The sequence below is a fragment of the Cucurbita pepo genome, chromosome LG11, assembly GCF_002806865.2.
Source record: "Cucurbita pepo subsp. pepo cultivar mu-cu-16 chromosome LG11, ASM280686v2, whole genome shotgun sequence".
Taxonomy (NCBI): domain Eukaryota; kingdom Viridiplantae; phylum Streptophyta; class Magnoliopsida; order Cucurbitales; family Cucurbitaceae; genus Cucurbita; species Cucurbita pepo.
The window spans coordinates 6075656-6095259 of NC_036648.1; the positions used below are offsets into that span (position 1 = coordinate 6075656).

At 35.7% G+C, this 19604-nt stretch overlaps 2 protein-coding genes across 2 annotated transcripts; one reads left to right on the forward strand and one right to left on the reverse strand.

Annotated features, from left to right (window-relative positions):
* Positions 1 to 829: 829 nt before the first annotated feature.
* On the forward strand, positions 830 to 4120 carry LOC111805275 (protein NRT1/ PTR FAMILY 4.6-like). The gene is made up of 5 exons (XM_023690267.1): positions 830 to 932; positions 1006 to 1120; positions 1189 to 1406; positions 1985 to 2368; positions 3083 to 4120. The coding sequence occupies exons 1-5, from the start codon at positions 930 to 932 to the stop codon at positions 4031 to 4033; spliced, it is 1671 nt and encodes a 556-aa protein (XP_023546035.1). The 5' UTR covers positions 830 to 929; the 3' UTR covers positions 4034 to 4120.
* Positions 4121 to 16773: 12653 nt separating this feature from the next.
* Positions 16774 to 17774, reverse strand: LOC111805287 (homeobox-leucine zipper protein ATHB-20-like). Its single transcript, XM_023690279.1, has 2 exons — positions 17547 to 17774; positions 16774 to 17480 (listed from the first exon to the last, which is right to left on the reverse strand). Exons 1-2 carry the CDS (start codon positions 17608 to 17610, stop codon positions 16867 to 16869), a joined length of 678 nt encoding a protein of 225 aa, XP_023546047.1. The 5' UTR covers positions 17611 to 17774; the 3' UTR covers positions 16774 to 16866.
* Between the last annotated feature and the right edge of the window lie 1830 nt (positions 17775 to 19604).

The following is a 19604-nucleotide window of genomic DNA, read 5'->3' on the forward strand; positions in this document are numbered from 1 at the left end:
ATTTAAAATTTTATTAAAAAATAAAATTTGAATAAATGACTCAAACAACTCGATATTGTTGGATGATGGAAGTCCATCGGCGAATTTAGGGAATGATCATGTATTTATAAGTCAGGAATACTAGCTCCATTCGTATGAGGCCTTTTGGGGAAGCCCAAAACAAAGTCTGTTCAGCTATGGAGCTATGTGTTCAGCTATGGAGCTATGTGTTCTGTTTACGCGCTACTAAGCACAGACTCTCTTTCTCAAGTGAGATCGCCACTGGAAGAAAAAGGAAGGATCACTCCTAAATGCCAGCCTTTTTTTATATATATACATATACGATACCAACGCACCCCCACACCAGCCACCTTCAAAGTGGAGCATATCATACCATTGTGGAGAGTCGTGTTCGTCTAACAGATATGACACTTTGGGTATAAGCTTTCATAGTTTTGTTTGGGCTTCCCAAAAAAGTCTCGTACTAAGGGGAGATAGTGTTCTTTGATTATAAATCCATGATGATTCTCTGAATTAGGCGATATGGGACTTTCATCCAACAAATAGCAGCGGCAAATTATTTTACGCAACCAAATATGAACTTAAAAGCAATTTATTGAATTAAACCGAACCAAAAAAAGAAAAGAAAAAAGCGTATATATTTCAAATCACAAAAAGCATATAATTTATAGATCACTATTTAGTTTTATAAAATATAACAATAATAATTACGTGAAATAATTGAAAAAAAAAATAGTTAAAAGTTGTTCTTGTCCGGTACCAAAGTAAAAAGGAATAATTCAGATTTGTTAAAGAGAGGAGCGTTTCCCTTAAACCTCTCTCTCTCCAATTTTTCTTCACTCTATAAATATCAACTCACCTCAGCTCACCTCAGCCACCCCAACAAAACCCCAAATTTCCACTCAAATCGCCTCCATCCATTCACAAAAATGGTGGGTTTCTCCAATTTTCCTTCTTGTCAACCTTTGATCGTTCTATAATGTTTCTTGGATTGTTTGTTAATAGGAAGTTGTTAAGGAGGAGGGCGACCCCGGCGTATGGGAAGGCTACGTCGACTGGCGGAGGAGGCCGGCCGTGAGAGGGCGGCACGGCGGCATGAGGGCAGCTGGGTTTGTGTTAGGTTAGTGAACTCTTCCAATCTCCTTTTTGTTTTTGTAGTACATGTCAATTAACACTGAGTTATATTAGGAGTGGAAGTACTCGAGAATTTAGCGTTTTTGGCTAATGCAAGCAACTTAGTGATGTTTTTGAGGAAGTACATGCAATTTTCACCGACGAAATCCGCTAACCATGTCACCAATTTCATGGGCACTGCCTTCCTTCTCGCCCTTCTTGGTGGCTTCCTCTCCGATGCCTTTTTCACCACTTATTACGTCTTCCTATTCTCCTCTCTTCTCGAGTTTCTGGTTCGTACTCGTACTCTCCTCTCAATATACTAAGTTATATTTAAATGGGTGTAATTTTTTTTTATTTAAAAGTTAATTTTTAAAAAGAAAGTGAGAAAAATAATAATTTTTGCTTTGTTTTTATTGAGTTGGAAAATGAAATGAATTGAATGAAAATAATGTCCCCACAGCCAAAATAACGTATGTACCCGTTTCTTTCCAAGATAACGACACACATCCCAACAAACCCATCTTTATAATAATTAAAAAAACAAATTTCATACCGTCGTCTTCACGTTACGTTCAAAACTTGAACATAGGTCAACCCAGTTAAGGTAAATGTTAAAGAAATGTCGTAGGTTCAAATTCTTTCACCGACTTATAAAATTTTTATGATTATGATGAATAAAAAATAAAAAATAAAAAAATAGTATTCCCACAGCTTTTACAAATTGCATGACGTATAATTTGGATGGAGGAAAATGATAAATAAATAAATAATTTGGTGTGAAAAGACATGAGGGGAGAGTGTGTTGTTGACGACATAAAAGGGTTGATTTTTTTATTTTTTTATTTTCTTTTGGAATTGGGTGTAAAAGGGGTTGGTGATTCTCACGGTGGAAGCGAAGGCGGCAACGGCGGCATCGGCGGCGGTGGTGTTCGTGGGGCTGTACCTGGTGGCGGTGGGGGTGGGGGGGATAAAGGGGTCGTTGCCGGCGCATGGGGCGGAGCAGTTGGAGGAGGGGACGGCGGAGGGGAGGAAGGGGAGGTCGAGTTTCTTCAACTACTTTGTGTTTAGTTTGTCGTGTGGGGCGCTTGTGGCGGTGACGTTGGTGGTGTGGATGGAAGACAACTTGGGGTGGGAGTGGGGGTTTGGAATCTCAACCATCGCTATTTTGGTGTCTATTCCTTTGTTCCTTGCTGGTTCCTGTTTTTATCGTAATAAGATCCCCGCTGCTGCTCCTCTTACCACCATTCTCAAGGTAAAACTTTTTTTTCTTTTTTTTTCTTTTTTTTTATCTAAATTTTTGTTTATAAAAATGTATGTCCCACGTCACCTAATTTACTCGCCTTTTGGGGACGTCCAAGTAAATCCATGAGAGCTTATGCTCAAAGTCGACAATATCATACCAGTGTGAAAAGTCGTGTTCATCTAACCTCTATGAATTTAAAGTAATGGGTTCTTATCTAAGAGTCAAATTTTGTAAAAAATGATAAAAAGACTTTTAAAATTCTTAATTTTTTTTAAAAACTTTTAAAATTATGTCTATATGCTATTAAGGGTATTTTTGGAATTTCTTAAAAGATTCAAACGTTTGCTTTTTAAATTGAAGGGTATTATTAAAACTTTACAAAAATGAAAAATGAAGGGTATCGGTATTCAAATTTAAGACTAACATTTGTACTCTTAAATTTTTTATTAAAATTTTTATGTCATAAACAATTTCTTACCAAATTCAAAAAATTTAAGGGTATTATTAAAAATTTATGAAAATTGTTTTGAGGATCAGATATTAGTATTATTTTTTAAAATTTTGGAGTAACGTTCGAACGTTAGTACTCTTAAATTTTTTAAAAAAATTTATGTTATTAACAAAAAGATCATTAAAATTTGAAGATATTATTGAATCCGAAAGATTTTTATTTTTTAAAATTTAAGAGTATTATTGCATTCAACGATCATCTGGATGATTCAGGTATTGGTAGCGGCACCTTTGAACGGTAGAAGGAGAAACAAAACAGCATCAAACGCAGTAGCAAGCATGACAAGAAGCCCATCCACCACAACCCCAAAGCCAACCAAGGAGCCAACACACACCACACCACCACCAACCCAAACCCTCAAATTCCTAAACAAAGCAATACAAACCCCACCCTTCCACCCATCACTAAGCTGCACAACCCAACAACTTGAAGACGTCAAAATAGTGTTAAAACTCCTCCCAATCTTCGCATGCACTATAATCCTCAACTCCTGCCTCGCTCAACTCTCCACCTTCTCGGTCGAACAAGCCTCGACTATGAACACCAAAATCGGATCCATCAAACTCCCACCCGCTTCTCTCCCTATCTTCCCTGTACTCTTCATCATACTCCTCGCCCCACTCTACAACCATCTCATAATCCCCTTCGCTCGCACCCTCACCCGAACCGAATCCGGTATCACTCACCTCCAACGCATTGGCGTCGGCCTACTTCTCTCAATTGTCGCCATGGCCATCGCCGCCCTCATCGAGGTCAAGCGCAAGGCTATTGCGGACGCACACCCGGCCGCCCACCCGCTCCCCATCACGTTCCTTTGGATTGGCTTCCAGTACTTGTTTTTGGGGTCTGCTGATTTGTTCACGTTGGCGGGGTTGTTGGAGTTTTTCTTTACCGAGGCTCCTTCTACCATGAGGTCTTTGGCTACGGCTCTCTCTTGGGCTTCATTGGCGGTTGGCTACTATCTAAGCTCCGTTATTGTGTCCCTTGTCAACCATGTCACTGCCAAGTCTTCCCACTCGCCTTGGCTGTCTGGCCAAGACATCAATCACTATGATCTTCATAAGTTCTACTGGCTCATGTGTGCGCTTAGTGCATTGAATTTCTTGCATTTCCTTTTTTGGGCCATCAAGTATAAATATCGGTCCACCCTAGCGAGCAAGTGATATGCTAGGATGCTATGTTATGTTATTGTATCTTTCTCGATACTTAAGCGTTCAATATATTATATACAGATATAAACGTTTTTTTTTTGTTTTTTTTTTTTTTTTTTTTTTCGAGTGATGATTTGATTAATTTAAGAGGTCTTGANCTTTTTTTTTTTTTTTTTTTTTTTTTTTTTTTGTTCGAGTGATGATTTGATTAATTTAAGAGGTCTTGAGAAAAGAAGAATTTACAAATGGGTCGAATTATTTGTTTAACTTGTAAATGATAAAAATATCTATGTAAAGATTGATTAAAGCTCTACTAATTTGGTGAAGGAATCGAGTTGATTCAAGTTGCGTAGAAAAAGATATAAAAATCAAAAGAAAATGGGATGAACACGAAATCATAAGGAAAATCTAGAAAATCGAGTTGTGAGGAAGAAGAAATTGACACGCGTTAGCGACTGAGTAAGAAGAAATCAAAAGGAAACTCTACTAACGTGGTTCGTGTGTATTCTCTAATCCATTCACGCGTTAGTTTTTGACGTGATTTGATTCCTGTACGATTATTTTTCGTTCTGACTTCAAAATTGACTTTATTACGGCTTGAATTAGGACCTCTAAGAGAAATTCACGAACTTTGGAGTTCCTAACACATGGAAAATCTAGCTCAAAAAGGCTTGCATCATCCAAGCAAGTAATACTTGTAGGGATCGTGCTAGCATTCCAGCATTCCTTACCTTAGGTGGTTAGTATTTTTGGATGAGCATTCCTTATCATTACATGCATGTTAAAGACTTCGGAAAGATATTTTTGGATGAGTATGTACTATAAGTATATGGTAAAATTACTGTTATGCCCCTCAGTTGAGATTTCCGAGAAGTATGTTATTTTATGTATTTTGTAAAGCTAAAAGAGAATATGCATGACTTGGATATGAGTTGGGTAATATAGATGAGTATGTTATGCATGATGTAAGATATTACCAAAATAACCCTTTTGATGAGATTTGTGATAAATGTTATTTTATATGCTTTCAATCGTGTTAGAAAGGAGGATGGACTATTGTGGTGTGTGCTTCGGATGATTGATGGATGCTATCTCCCTCTGGAACGTGGTGTTTGACTAAGTGTTCTCCTTATATAGCGTGTTTATGTGCACAAAGTTAGGACATCAGAGTTAGGTTGGCTAGAACATGACCTAGGTCAAGACGCCTCCAATAGACTGAGCATTTTAGGATCACGAGCAAGGGTTAGAGGGTCTAGACCATAGTACTCCAAGATTAAGGAAGACTCGAGTCAGAACAGAGTAACCTAGAGCCAGAAGAACTCGTTAACCCACTTAGCCCCCCTAGGAATCCAATAAACCTTCTCAGTTCCCACATATGTCTAAGGTGAAGTTTAAATTATGGGTTACATGCTTAGGTGATCGATAGATATATCTCCCTAGTAAAACATGCAAGAGAGAACTCAGTTAAGATAATGGTGCTCGAACTAGTACGGTTTACACGTTGACCTAGGTCAAAACGATTTTAATTGACCCTGCACCCCAAGATCGTGAGCAACAATTAGAGGTCTAGACCTGAGTGCACCAAAGATTTGGATTAGCCCCGAGGAGCTAACCCCAAGTGTCCTAAAAACGATAGATGAGTTTTAAACTACCTAGAAGCTCTTACTAACCTAGCATACCTCCATGACAACCAAGAACGACCAAGGTAGCTCTTCAGGATGGTAGTAGTAAGACAATGTCGTTAGAGTTTTCAGTACCTATTCCATCGAGGTTCCACTCAGGTACTCATACTATTGAGGTAGGCATAGGTCCGATAGGGAAAGTGCTTCGAGACAACTAGATGCCCTAACCATGTAGAAATGACCGACGATGTCGTGAACAGGGTCTCTATACTGTAAATTCGTTCCAGAGGAGGGGTGTAGGACCACACAAGTTGACCCAGAAGCTGGCTCGCACACGAGATCCCCATTCCCACTCCATTGGGTCCCCACCCCGTTCAATATAGAATATTCAACACATGTTAAATATATATTAAATGGAAAATTTTAAAAAATAAATGGAAAATTTTGCGGAGTTGGTCAATGATAGGTGGGAGGGTTGGGGATAAGGAAGGCTTTTCCGCTCCATTCCGTGGACATCTCTAGTACCGAACGTCATCGAACATGCTTTGGTTTATTCCGATAATGGATAGGGTAAGTTTATTTGTGGAAGAAAAAAAGTGTGAAGTGGTTAAGTTTTCAGACCTCTCATAGTTCGAGTTGTTTGGACTCGTTCACCCCAATAAATTGCCATTTTTCAACCCAAATAAGCCCAAGCCCACTTTAACCACCAGTCCAGCCCAACATTACACCTACAGCCCAGCCCAATTTCCAAGTCAAATCAGGCCCATTCCAACTTCAACCCAATTCCAGCAACCTTAGCCCAACTCCTACATATGGCTTGGCTCCATTCACTGTGCGGCTCGGCTCCGGTCGATGACTCGGCTATCGGTCAACGTTATAGTAATTATCTACTTGTGTACATCGGAATTACATAAGACGTAAGATAATTTACATAGCGGTATGCATGGGTATCACAGTAATTTACCTAATTATGTGCATGAAAATTACTTCAGATTATGTGAAGTGGAGTGGCTTTGAGACTAATGATCTGTCTGTATGTGCATGAATTGTCCTACTTTTTCGTGAGTAGGTCGTGTAGCAACTACTCATCTATGTGTACAAGGGACATTAACCAATTTCGAATAATGGTAGGTTCTTTGATTTCTCAACATCTATTGTGACTATACACGTATCTAACTCCAATAAGGCAAGAGAGTACGACGCTTGTGGAGGTAGGGAGAATTTGTGGCCATGGGTGAAAATTGTACTGTTTATATAGTAACAAGCACGGCTCGACCTAGGGTTTTAGAAAGTTAAATCGTGTAAGGGAACACACCATTATTCATTGAGTGTGGAAGTGGTTAGATTATTCTTACGATAACCAAATAAAAAATAAGTTCATTTTATCTCAACTTGGGCATTTCCACACATCTTAAGAAGAACACGGGCACTCGAGGGTTCTTACTCTAGCTCGATTCATCCTCTTTATAGAAGAATCGAGCATTGTAATCCTAACTTGAGTAAGGTGCTGAATCAATGAGCTAACACCAAAAGGACTTTCATTTTTGAAGTTAAGATTTGTCTGTCTCTAATGGATGCGTGAATTTCTCTTAAATATTGGTCTCTTTTGATAGTAAAAATCATGCTCTCATCTTTAACCTATTATGAGAATGTTGGTCTATGATGCATGCGTGAATTTCTCTTTTAGATTTTACACATTTCTATTATGCGAAAATGGCTCGAAATGGGAATGAAGGCTTGCAAGGCTCCTCAAAACTAAGCCAATGAGGGCAGGAAGGGTGTTATCGAGCTGGCTACAACCGAGCCGAGGAGTGATGGCTCCTTTTCTTGATTTCAGCCGATTAAATATACAACGTTAACAACTATTTTGGATGGCCAAAATGTATATATAGAAAGTCATATCCATCATTTAAGTGATGCAACTACCACTTATCAAACCCTAATTACTCTTACATTAATCACAATACCACATAATTTAATATAAAATTCATTCCTATGTTAATTTTCAAGCATTCAGACCTGACAATGCCTGACATTCTTAATGGAGTATGATTTTTCGAACATATTCAAGATGCCATATGTCACAATCGTACTTTCTTGACAGCAAGACAACGATTGTGATATTTGTTCTAATCTAGAGAACAAATCAACTATGCAAAAACCGTACTTTGTAGACAGTTCTAACATTCAGTTGAGTCTCGAGTTATGTTTTAAGAGAGAATGATTTACAAAACGTGAACAAGAAATTAGTCCAAAACAATTTAAAAGAAAGTATTGTGAATGTCAATTGTATTGAAAACATGTGGGTAAGAGATATTACACCACTTTATCAGGGGAGGTTTGATGCTACTTGTCCTACCCTATAATACATTTTGAGGAAAATCCTGTTTGATAAGAATAGACATGATTTTGACGAACGGTCATACAGAAAGTATAATAAAAATCAATACAACATGAAAGCAAATATAATAAAAATTAATACAACATGTCCACAAGCAACATGTCTTCGACAAGCATGATCGTGACATACTCTCCCACCTAATTGGTTAATGTCTCTGTCAACGTACTATATTTAAATTCAACAATATGGATCGCGGCAGAGTCTAGGTTTTCGGCGCGTTCCCAACTTGTCTTCAAACTTTCCTAACTCGGTCGACTAGGATCACTTCGACTTCACCGTATCTTTGTAACGACCCTAAATTTCCACATACTCAGAGTCGCTACTAAAGTCTCATGTTCATCTATAATGCGAAAATATAACTCTTACATGAACATCATTTATAACTTAAACTTCAAAAAACACTTAAAACAACTTCTCCTCTGAAAAACATAGTCATGGTCTTGCGTGCTTAAATAAGAAATACTAAAATTTAGAGAAAATAAGAGCAATACAAAATAATTTAAAACAATAAAATGCATAACAACCTATTCTAACCTAAACCTAGAAGTTTAAATATGAATCTACTCACGTGCCACAGTCTCTGCTCGTAATGTCGCCGTCCTTAGTACAAGTGCGTCTTTCCTTTACCTGAAAAAAATGATGTGGCACACCGCTTGAGTATTTCAAAGAATACTCATAAGTGGCCCCACTATTGGGGGTCATGCAAATGGAAACACATGAAATCATGATTTAAGGATACATCTCTAATCATCATATGGGTGGCCTCCAGTTTCGGAAAAATTGGATGTGTAGTACTTCCCTACACACGACTCAAACGTGCAAGTGTGAATCCCTAAGGCGCTCGCACACCGCCTGGACCCTCTAGTCAATCTAATCTGTAGTGACGTCTGGAGGTTGACGGAACCCCATAGTGTCATGTGCCTCATGAACACCCACATTTGTGCGTATTCGCACTCATCATCATACTGTGTGCGTCTGCACTCATTATCTCTAGGGAAAGTACCCCTATGCTTATGAACATATAATATACCTGAGGTCCTTCTAAATCCATCATAATATCTCTTCTAACACAACCCTCTAATCTCATCTCTTTGTTACTCTAGGTTTACTCGTGGATATTCATATTATATCATTTTCACGCTCTTAGGGTTGTGTCCTATGTCAATGTAACGACATGATACAATATGGCACTCATCATCATATAACATGCTCAATATGAAAAACATTATCATATTAAGGTAAACGTCATGCAATCATCATATTCATCATATTTCCATAAAGAGCATCAAGCATATCGAGTACGTCATTCATCGAAATATATATATACTACGCACATCATCAAGCATCATAACTCACACATCACCATAGCTCATACATCATCATATACTAGTATACGATATCATACGATACAACTCATACATCATCATATAATATAACATATGGCATCGTACAATACACCTCATACATCATCATATACTAACATAAGGCATCATACGACACAGTTCATACATCACCATAATTCACACAATTTTTAGCCTATTCTATAGTAAGTCACTTACCTGATTAGATTAGGTTAGTGTCACCAATTTATCCTTAATGAAAGTTCAATTTTGTTCTTTGTATCCAAGTCAACCTATATGAACCAACGACATCAATTTCACGTTCAATTCTCTAAATCTTACAATGGTTCATGTGCTAGACTCATGCAAGTATTAAAGACTTTGCATGAGTAAAGTCTTGGAACGTTATAATATACATACATATATATAGATAGATAGATAGATAGATAGATAGATAGATAGATAGATAGATAGATAGATAGATAGATAGAGGTCGAATTACTATAAAAAGAAGAGTTGTAAACTATAGGACTGATTCTTCGAGTAGGAAGATTTTGATATATATAATNTAGATAGATAGATAGATAGATAGATAGATAGATAGATAGAGGTCGAATTACTATAAAAAGAAGAGTTGTAAACTATAGGACTGATTCTTCGAGTAGGAAGATTTTGATATATATAATTCTATTTTTATTAAGATTTCATTTTCTATTATTACTGTTTTTGGAAGAAAGAATTTGATGGAGTTATTTTAAATGACTACTTCCTTTTCTTCTGATTTCATCTACGTGCTTTATCTTTTAATTTTTTTTTTTGTTATCTTTTATTTTACATGCATCTACTCGGCTTATCTTTTACGAATCTTATTGGTCAATTCTAATAGATTCTTACTACAAACTCTTTCTTTTTATTTTTTTTTTCTTTTGATTTTGTTAACATTGGATCCTATTTTCTCTTTTTAGTATTTGGTCTTCTATGTGTATACTCCTAACTCTTTTCTTTTATTTTTTATTTCTTTGTATTTTTTTTATATCTATTTTTCAAATTTTCCTCTCTTTACTTGTATTTCTTTCTCTTTTTTTTTCATTTGATTCGGTTTTCCAAATCTTCCTCTTTATTTTATTATTTTTTTTCTTTTGGTTTCGTTGAGAATATTCAAACTAATTTTAATGACTCTTTTGGTAAGTTATCATATTTTCTAACTCAGATATAAATAATTGTTAATATCATTAGATCAAACAAATCATTCCATAGAAAAAGGAAAAGGTAAATTTGACTACTAACAATATGACATCTCTCTTCCCTACCTAACCATATCCCATTATGTGCCTAACCTTTTCCTTCTCATAAAATCTTTCTTCTAAGTTACTAGTTCAATTTTCATCCATATGGGTAATCATTTTGTAAGACGTAAACCCCATTTTTTTTGAGAACTTTGACTGGTTCTTTGCACTTCCTGACAAGTCTTTGATCTTTTAAGTTATTTTGTAGTCTTCAACAACCTCATTAAATAACTTTAGCATGGTCTTATGTGAACTATCCAACTCTTCGACACGTTTCTCTATGTGTACAACAGAACTCTCGAAGCTACCTCTGTGTTCTGTTCTACTCGGTCGAGTAGCTTTTTCTTATAGGAAGTCTGATATGAACACAATCATCAATCATGCAATATAAACTTTAAGCAAGATGTGAAGAAAATGTTGTCAAAATTATCAAAAGATGTTTCAATTCACGTCACAATGAGAAAGAATCAAGTTTCATTGTTATAAATTGTGGATGGATCATAATTGTGAGTTATGTCGTTTATTTAATGTATTTTAAGCCTGATTTACATAATAGTTAATTATAGCCATAAAGTATACATGTTGGCTACCTAAAAGTTTTTATTTTGAGGCTATATAAAGTTATGTATCTTATCTTTGTACGATAGACTTGGAAAATAGAGTAAAAGAAGCATTTGTGCTTTCTTTAGCCAATGACTAAGTTTCTCTGCAATTCTATGTAGTTTAGGTTGCATGTAGAATCATTCAAGCTTGACATGATCAATCTTGCATGTGGAGTGATTTGAATATCAAACAAGTATTCTTGCCTTGAGATATTTGATCAACAAGAATCATTCAAGCAGATATGAAATCTCAAACAAGTGTTTTTGCCTTGAGATATTCAATCAATAAGGTAATCCGAATCTTACTCCCTTTGTAGTGATTCCATATCATTTGGTATCAGAACCCCTGGGCTGATATCATATCATTTGGTATCAGACCTTAAATATCAACTCTTTGATCGAAAACTCATTCGGTCAGGCTTTTTAGCGTCTATATCACCAACTTTTTCATCTATTTCCACTAGTTGGGTTTCTAAGAAATGCATAGTGTTGGGCATTTCTTTTAAGAACGTCCTTTCTTCTTCCATCAAGGTAAGTCGATCGGCTAGCGATTTAGGCATCGACTTTTTCGTCAGCATTGTTTCAATCTCGATAGGTCAAGGAGCTAACTAAGCTCTAAAACCACTTGTCACAATCACATTTTATTAGTAGCGGGACAATGAATGTATGACACATTTTCTAATCCAGCAAACAAGTCAGCCATGTAAAATCATACTTCGCAAACAATTCTGGCGTACAATCGAGCCTCGAGTTATGTTTTGAGAGAAAATGTTTTATAAAAGCCGAATGAATAAATTAGTTTAAAATAATTTGAAACTCAACATTTTGAATGTCAATTGCATTAAAAATATGTGAGTAAGAGATATTACAAAACTTAGTCACACGAGGTTAAACAACTACTTGGTCTCCCCTTATAGTACATTTTGAGGCAAATCATGTCTGGTAGGAATAAACATCATTTTGCCGAATGATGGTACAAAAAAAATATATATATAATAATAATAATAATAATAATAATAATAATAATAATAATAATAATAATAAGTAATACAACGTGAAAGCAGATCAATGATTTGGAATGACATGACCTAGACAAGGATCGATCAATGTTGACTTAGGCATAAAAGAAGTCTCTTCTTAAACTATGTTGACCAAATCCACGAATTTTAATCTTTTCAAGTACACGTTCAAGTCGTTAAAGATATAATCAAAAGTTTTATTGAAAAATTCATAAAATATCTAATCTACGAGTTTCTATGATCGGTGGTCTTTCCACGTGAACATTCGTCGATATTTCAATTAACTATAGTTATCGATATTGACACAAACATGGACATTGATATTTTCATATAAACATGTGCAGTGATCGAAGATGTTAGGTTCCAATCTAAAGGTGAAAAGGTGGTGTTGACAGGTTATTAGGGTTTTGAAGACGTGTGTTAAATCAAAGCAGAGTCCGAACTAACAATGGGACATGGTCCGCACGTGGGTGCATGGATCCCACGTCATTTTCTCAATCTCGTCCTGTCACTGCCCACATGGCCCTCTGTCTCTTATTCTTCAACGCTTGACCCCACTCATCTTATCTCCTTTTCCGCTGGGCCCTACTTAGCATCGTTGATTACTGCCACGTTGAAACTCCACGTAGGCCCTGCGGCCACGTGGGCCAGACGGTTTATGGATCTGCCTTTGCGTGGCATGTACTGACGTGGACTATGTGGAAGTTAGTGGGAGATGAATCTAAATCCTTTTGCTACAAATCAAGACACGAACATGTGGCTCACGGTCATTGGTTTCTTGAAAATAGGTGTTGTTGGCATCTGATAATTTGACACGTGGAATGATTTGTTTGTACTGAGGTGGACAATGTGGAGTAAGTGGGAGATGAATCTAAATCCTTATGAGGTATAGGCTCACGATCATTGGTTTTCTAAAATGGGTGTTGTTAGTATCTCATATCTTGACACGTGGAATGACATTTCACTGCCAGGTGGCTTTTATGTTCCCCACTCGCTTTTTTTCTTTTTTTTTTTTTACAAGCTTATGTTTGGATGGCAATTGAAGATTGAAATTTGGAACGGATTTCATATGATTTGATGAGTCGATAGATAGCAGTAGACTTGCGATTGTGCGACACTCACTTCTCAGCAACAAGTGAGTTGAGTCTATTCGTTTTCACGTCGCCTACGACCAAGCGACGTATGCTCGAGCCTTTGGCCCTGATTCAAGAAAAAAAAAGTTTTAGAAAACGAGGGCAGAGACATTTTGAAAACAAGATTTGAGAAATTAAAATTTGTGTTATATGAGAATGTAAGCAAAAGGCAACAACGGCTTACTGCATATAACTATCGAGTAGGGGGAAGTTGGACCCGTCCATACTATCCAACCAAAATTATAAAGGTGGGTTGGATTAGATTTTTTTCGATATTAATTGAATTTTTCGAGAAACGAAAACTAGACATTTTTTTGGTCGAATTGAAAAAGGGTTACAACGCAACATATACTGTGGATAAGTAGGATTTTATTAAATAAAAAAAACAACTCGCACTGACCAGAAAACAGAGGGATAGGGTTAATTGAGTTGTAAATTCTATTCCGACGGTTTTGGTTACCAACTTAACTAATTTAAAATTTCGAATTGGTATAAGAAATTTTTTCAACTCGTAACCCGTGTACATTCTAATAAAGAGCAAGGAAAAATTTTAACTTTTCACATAATTTTATAAATAATAGTTGCACCATGTGAGCAAGTACTTGCCTAGTAAGCTTCACGTATGGCTCGGAAGCCAACAAATTAAGTGTATCGAGCTTGGTTCCAGTCGAATTGTTGAATTATAAATAGTAAAAGTCATTCTATTATCAACTAACACAAAATTACTTTTAACTCAACTAGAATAACTACTTTGATCTAAGTACTAATTCAGCATCACAATTTGTCCGCACAACATTTCTTATCGAAATGTTTAACGAGATGCTATATGAGGATTTAATACTTCTAAAGGAAGAGGTCGATCAACGCATAAAGATAGCTTGCATTCAGCTTTTTATGTATATATATCTATTATAAACTAATTATAATCTTAGTGTCTCGAGAACCTATACAATAGTACACTTGGCTTGCTTGGACAATATCTAACTAGGTCATCCCTATTCGATTATGGTTTAGGGTTAGAATTTAGGGTTAGTATTGTCTAATAGATAGTGAGACCGTTTTAGATCAAATTAAAAGAAGATAAAATGAGTTATTGTTTTGATAAATAAGAAACGATTTATTACAGTAGTTGGATTTAATTAAACCATAAATATCGAATTGTAATATTTGAAATCACAAGGATCCAATTGAAAATAAGTCAGAAATCCATTGACGAAACCAGATGCACATTAGGCCAAAAATCTCTTCCAGTCATCCCGAGAAGAAAGGAACATAAGATTCGAAGTTTACGAACTTATCAAAGAAAAATTCGACGCATCTTTTTGGCATGCCCTTCAGCATCACCAATGTCCATTAAAAAAAAAAAAAAAAAATGCTTGTTCGCACAAGAACGTATAAGTTTCTTGGGACATATAACCGAGTGTAGGAAGATCAATCTAGAGGATGGTAAGATCAAAGTCACACGAGAATGGAGAGTGTCAACTTTTTTCAAGCAACCGAGATTGCAATTGTCTAAGGGCATGGAGACAATATCTTTTAAGAGACAAGTTTGTAGTTACGATCGAAAAACAACACTATTGGTCACTTTTCAACCAATCGAGATTGTAATTGAAGCAGGCTCGATAACGGTAATGTCTTGTTGGATTTGATTTTCAGTTCGATTATAAGCTTGATCGAACTAATCAAATCTAAAGGCCAAATGGATTAAATTATTAAATTATTTATTTATTTATTTATTAATTAGTATAATTAATTATGTATATATATATAGAGAGAGAGAAAAAGACAATTAATTTTAGGAGCGAGAAATTCCACGCGTCCACAGATGATTGCAGGGACAAGATTTTAGTGTAGTGGACACAATCTTGTGGCAAAGAAACAAACGTGACGTTTCTATATAAATAATATATAATATTATCCAAAATATTATTTTATTTATATTTAATTTTAATTTAAAGTTGAAATCTAAGTGTCACCTCAGCTTTCCCTAACAGCTGTAGCCTTTTAAAGTCGTGGCGTAGCTACCAAACAAAACANTTTTTTTTTTTTTTTTTTTTTTTTTTTTTCATATGAATCGTATTTAGAATTCGAATTTGGTACTTGATAGTCCCGACATTCTCTTACGTTCGTGTTTTATAGTTACTCACATATTTCTTAATAAAATTCTTAAGAGATCGAGAATTAGTCTAAGCGAAATAATGATACATTTTGTTCGTATAAGTAATAACTATGTTATTTTAAAACTCTTTTTTAACTTTAATTCCATGTTCTCGAGGTTATTGTTCATTCATGTGCCTTATTATAAAGATGTGGAAACCTCTTTCTTATGGTGCGTTTTAAAAACTTTGAGAGGAAACCCGAAAGAAAAAGCCTAAAGAAGACAATATCTACTAGCGTGGGCTTGGACTGTTACAAATAATATCAAAGCTAGACACCCGACGGTGTGTCAGCGATGATTCTGAGTCATAAAAAGGGAAGACACCAAACGGTGTGGATACCAGGCAGTGTGCCAACAATGACGTTGGTTCTAAAGGAGGGTGGATTTTGAGATCTCACATCAGTCGTAGAAAGGAACAAAACATTTTTTTTTATAAGGGTGTGAAAATCTCTCCACAGTAGACATGTTTTAAAAACATTAAAGGGGAGCCCACCCGATACAGAGCTCTAAAACGACAATATCTACTAACAGTGGATTTGAGCTATTACAATCATTGCTCTAATTTAGAAATTTTATCTTCGTATTGGGTTATTAAATATAAATTGAGATTTGATACCTAATGGAACCCTAAACTTATTATAATTTTGAACCTTAGGACCACTTGGACAGAAACTTCAAAATTTAGAGATTAAATTTTTAATTTAACCCGGTTCAAAATTTATTTTTTTCCCTTACTTTTTTTAACTCCTTCTGCTGAGACGTCCCTTTTGTTTCGCGGCACGAAATCATGAAGAAGCTGGAATAACTCAGAAAGAAGCTGGAATAACTCAGAAAGAAGCTGGAATAACTTAGAGAATGGCGCCTAGGCGTTGAGAGCGTCTGTTGTCTTTGTAGAGCAAGAGTAGGATCTTGGACTGGCCCCCTTCGCATGACCCAGAAAGAAAAATAAGTCCGTGCTACTATAAGCCCTCTAAACTCCTTCCTCTGGACACTATTTGGCCATAGGGAGGGTAGCCCCGACTTCTATAGGTCCTTGGTTCGACCTCCTAATGAAAATTGAGGACCTTGCACGGGTGTCTCATCCCGTAGAATTATAAATATATATTTATTTATATACATACAAATATTTCACGTTAATCTATGAAATTTTAATGATTAATGTAGCGTTTAGGCAAAAAAAAAAAAAAAATATTGAGAAAACCCACATAATTTAAGTTTATTAGCTTTAAAATAAGTATATTTAAGCATAATTGAAGAACAGAGTAATTCCAGATTAAAATTGTGTCAACAAGGCCAGAAACCCAAGGGTTGATCTTGAATCTGGAATCCAATTAAATTACAACCATCTGTTAAATCATCATCATAAGAACAGCTTTCCAATTTGGGGAAACAAATCGGCAACAAATCCCGACTCAAATTCTCTTCTTCAACCTGCGAGAAACAATCCGACAGCTCTGTTTCAAACCCATGTGAAGAATCCGCCATTGATGAGTTCTGATTCTCCCAACAACAATAATCAATTCGCTTCCCTTTCTCTCCAATCGCTAATCTCTCTTCCAAATTCCGAATCTCTGTTTCAAGTTCTTCCTTTTCACGAACAAGATCTTCGTAGCTGGATTTGAGATTATCATAGCTGGTTTTGAGTGACAAGTAATCCTTTTCTAGCTGCTTTGTTTTGCAACGAGCTCGTCTGTTTTGAAACCAGATCGCTACTTGTCTTGGTTGAAGACCCAATTCTTTAGCTAATTGGGTTTTTCTCTCTGGTTCCAGTTTGTTTTCCACTTCGAAGCTTTTCTCTAGAAATTGAACTTGATCCACCAACAGCCGCCGTTTTTTTGAAGCTTGCCGCCATATTCCGTCCAGTAATTCGTCTTCGTTTGTTTCTCCGATGAACTCGCCTGAAAAACATTAATGGGTCAGCTCAGAATTTGCCGGAAAACCCATGAATTATTCAAGATTCTTACCGGGAATTATGAGGGAATCAAGTACGTCGGAGGAAGGTGGCGCGTAAACTGCTCCGTCCGCCATAGCTGTGGCAGAGAGAAACAGAGAGAAACAGAGAGTTACGTGAAGTATGAGAAGTTCGAAGAGAGAGAGAAAGAAACAGAGGAGAGAGAGAGAGATTGTTCTTTCATGGGGTGAGAGCTTGTGGCATTATAAGGCTCCTGCTGGGACAAGGCATCCTTTTTTTTTACCACCACTCGAAATTATACACATTCGAACTTCTGACCTCTTAAATAAAAAATATAAGAGCGTTTTTATTTATTTATTTATTTTTTAACTATATTCGATCAATTTTGTATAGATAAAAATTATAATACGTTTGCACGTTTTAAAGGAGAAGTATTTTTATTTTATTTTTATTTTTAAATTTTAAAAATCTACCGTTTAAAAATTAATTTAATGATATTGATAGAAGCTGACTAGCGGGATCCATTCAAACATTGATGTGACTTTTTTATTTATCCAATTATAAAAAATATCATATAATTTGTTTTTATCTTTAAATTTTGAATTTATTTTAAATTAATTCATCTATAGCTTATTACATTTATGTCCTCAAATTTTAGAGTAAGTTTCAACTATGGGTAATTTTCAAATTCATGTACTTATCATTTCAATAATTTATCTTTAACATTTAATCATTGAAAATGTTTTAAAGACCATTTCAAAAACAATAAGACGGAGAAACGCACTGTAATTGAAATAAATTAAGCACCGTAAAAGTTAGAGGGAGACTTGATGAGAGAAAACTTTATAAGAAATAAATTAACGAGAGAAAATTGTGAAATAAGTGAGGCAGAGTAATCTACGTCGGCTGATTAAGAGAAAGATTATAAGTATAGAACACTGTACTTACGACTCATATAAAATCTCATTATGATTTGACATATATTGAAATTTTTTTACCTACCTTATGATTAGGTCGGGTTACCTAATTTCAACACGTTTAATTTTGAAATTTTTATATCGGGTATTGAAAAGAAAGTTGAGTCAGCACATTATTAAAATTATTTTTGTTTTTTTTGTACTTATTTGTGGAAATTATTTTTGATTTGATTTAGTTGGTGAAAAGTCAAAGATTTGATGAAATTTAGCTTGAGCTAAAATTTTCATAGGGTTAAATTTGGAATTAAAAAATAAAAAGAAAAAAAAAAAAAAAAAAAAAAAATAGGGCGCTGTACAAATAAAATAATATGTGTATATATTGAAAATGGGCCGAGGCCCATATGAGATTTTGGGCCAAACAAATGTCAACCTACTTCAAAATCAACTCACTTATCGATCCGCCGATCCGAGAGCGCGGTTAATCTGCTTATTCTAAACTCTTTGAGTGGGGTCCAACGATCAAATGAGGGTAGAGTTGGTTAGCTACTGGAGACGGAAGGGCTAAACTGGGATCATTACATTCGGAAGAGAGGACGGATTTGAGTTCAAGAGGTAGTCGTTCCTCCAAGAAAAGGTATACATATGGAAAGTTCTATGCTATTTGGATCGAAAAATTTAGGGAGGAAATCGATTTTTCACGCCCCTCTCGGGCCTACAATATTTTCGATAGTTAAATTTGAAAATCGGTACAATGAAAGATCGGTGTTGAGCGTTGTGGCATTCCTAATCTAGGAACAAAGAAGGCAATGCTATAGAATTGGTGTAAATGTGTGTTATAAAGTCAAAGGTTGGTGGGTCAAAAAAGTATGAACTTTTAATGAAGAGTTTGATTTTTGGTAGGAGAGGTTTGGAATGGTACAAGTAACTGTTTTTGGGTGAGCCAATTCACGTAGGATTTTGATTCTTCATGAGCAGTTTAATTTGACTGCTTCATTCAATGCATGTCATTGGAAGCATTATGTTTTCGGTTCGGTATGAGTCGAGTTTTAGTTTATTTCGATTTTCAATCTGATTTCAATGCTAATCCTGTTTTGATTTGATTGATTCAGGGCATTGAGAGACCATAATTTGATAAACAGAAACACATTTGAGCAGGTAAGGAACCGATCTAGTCTTTCTTAAAAAATATTTGT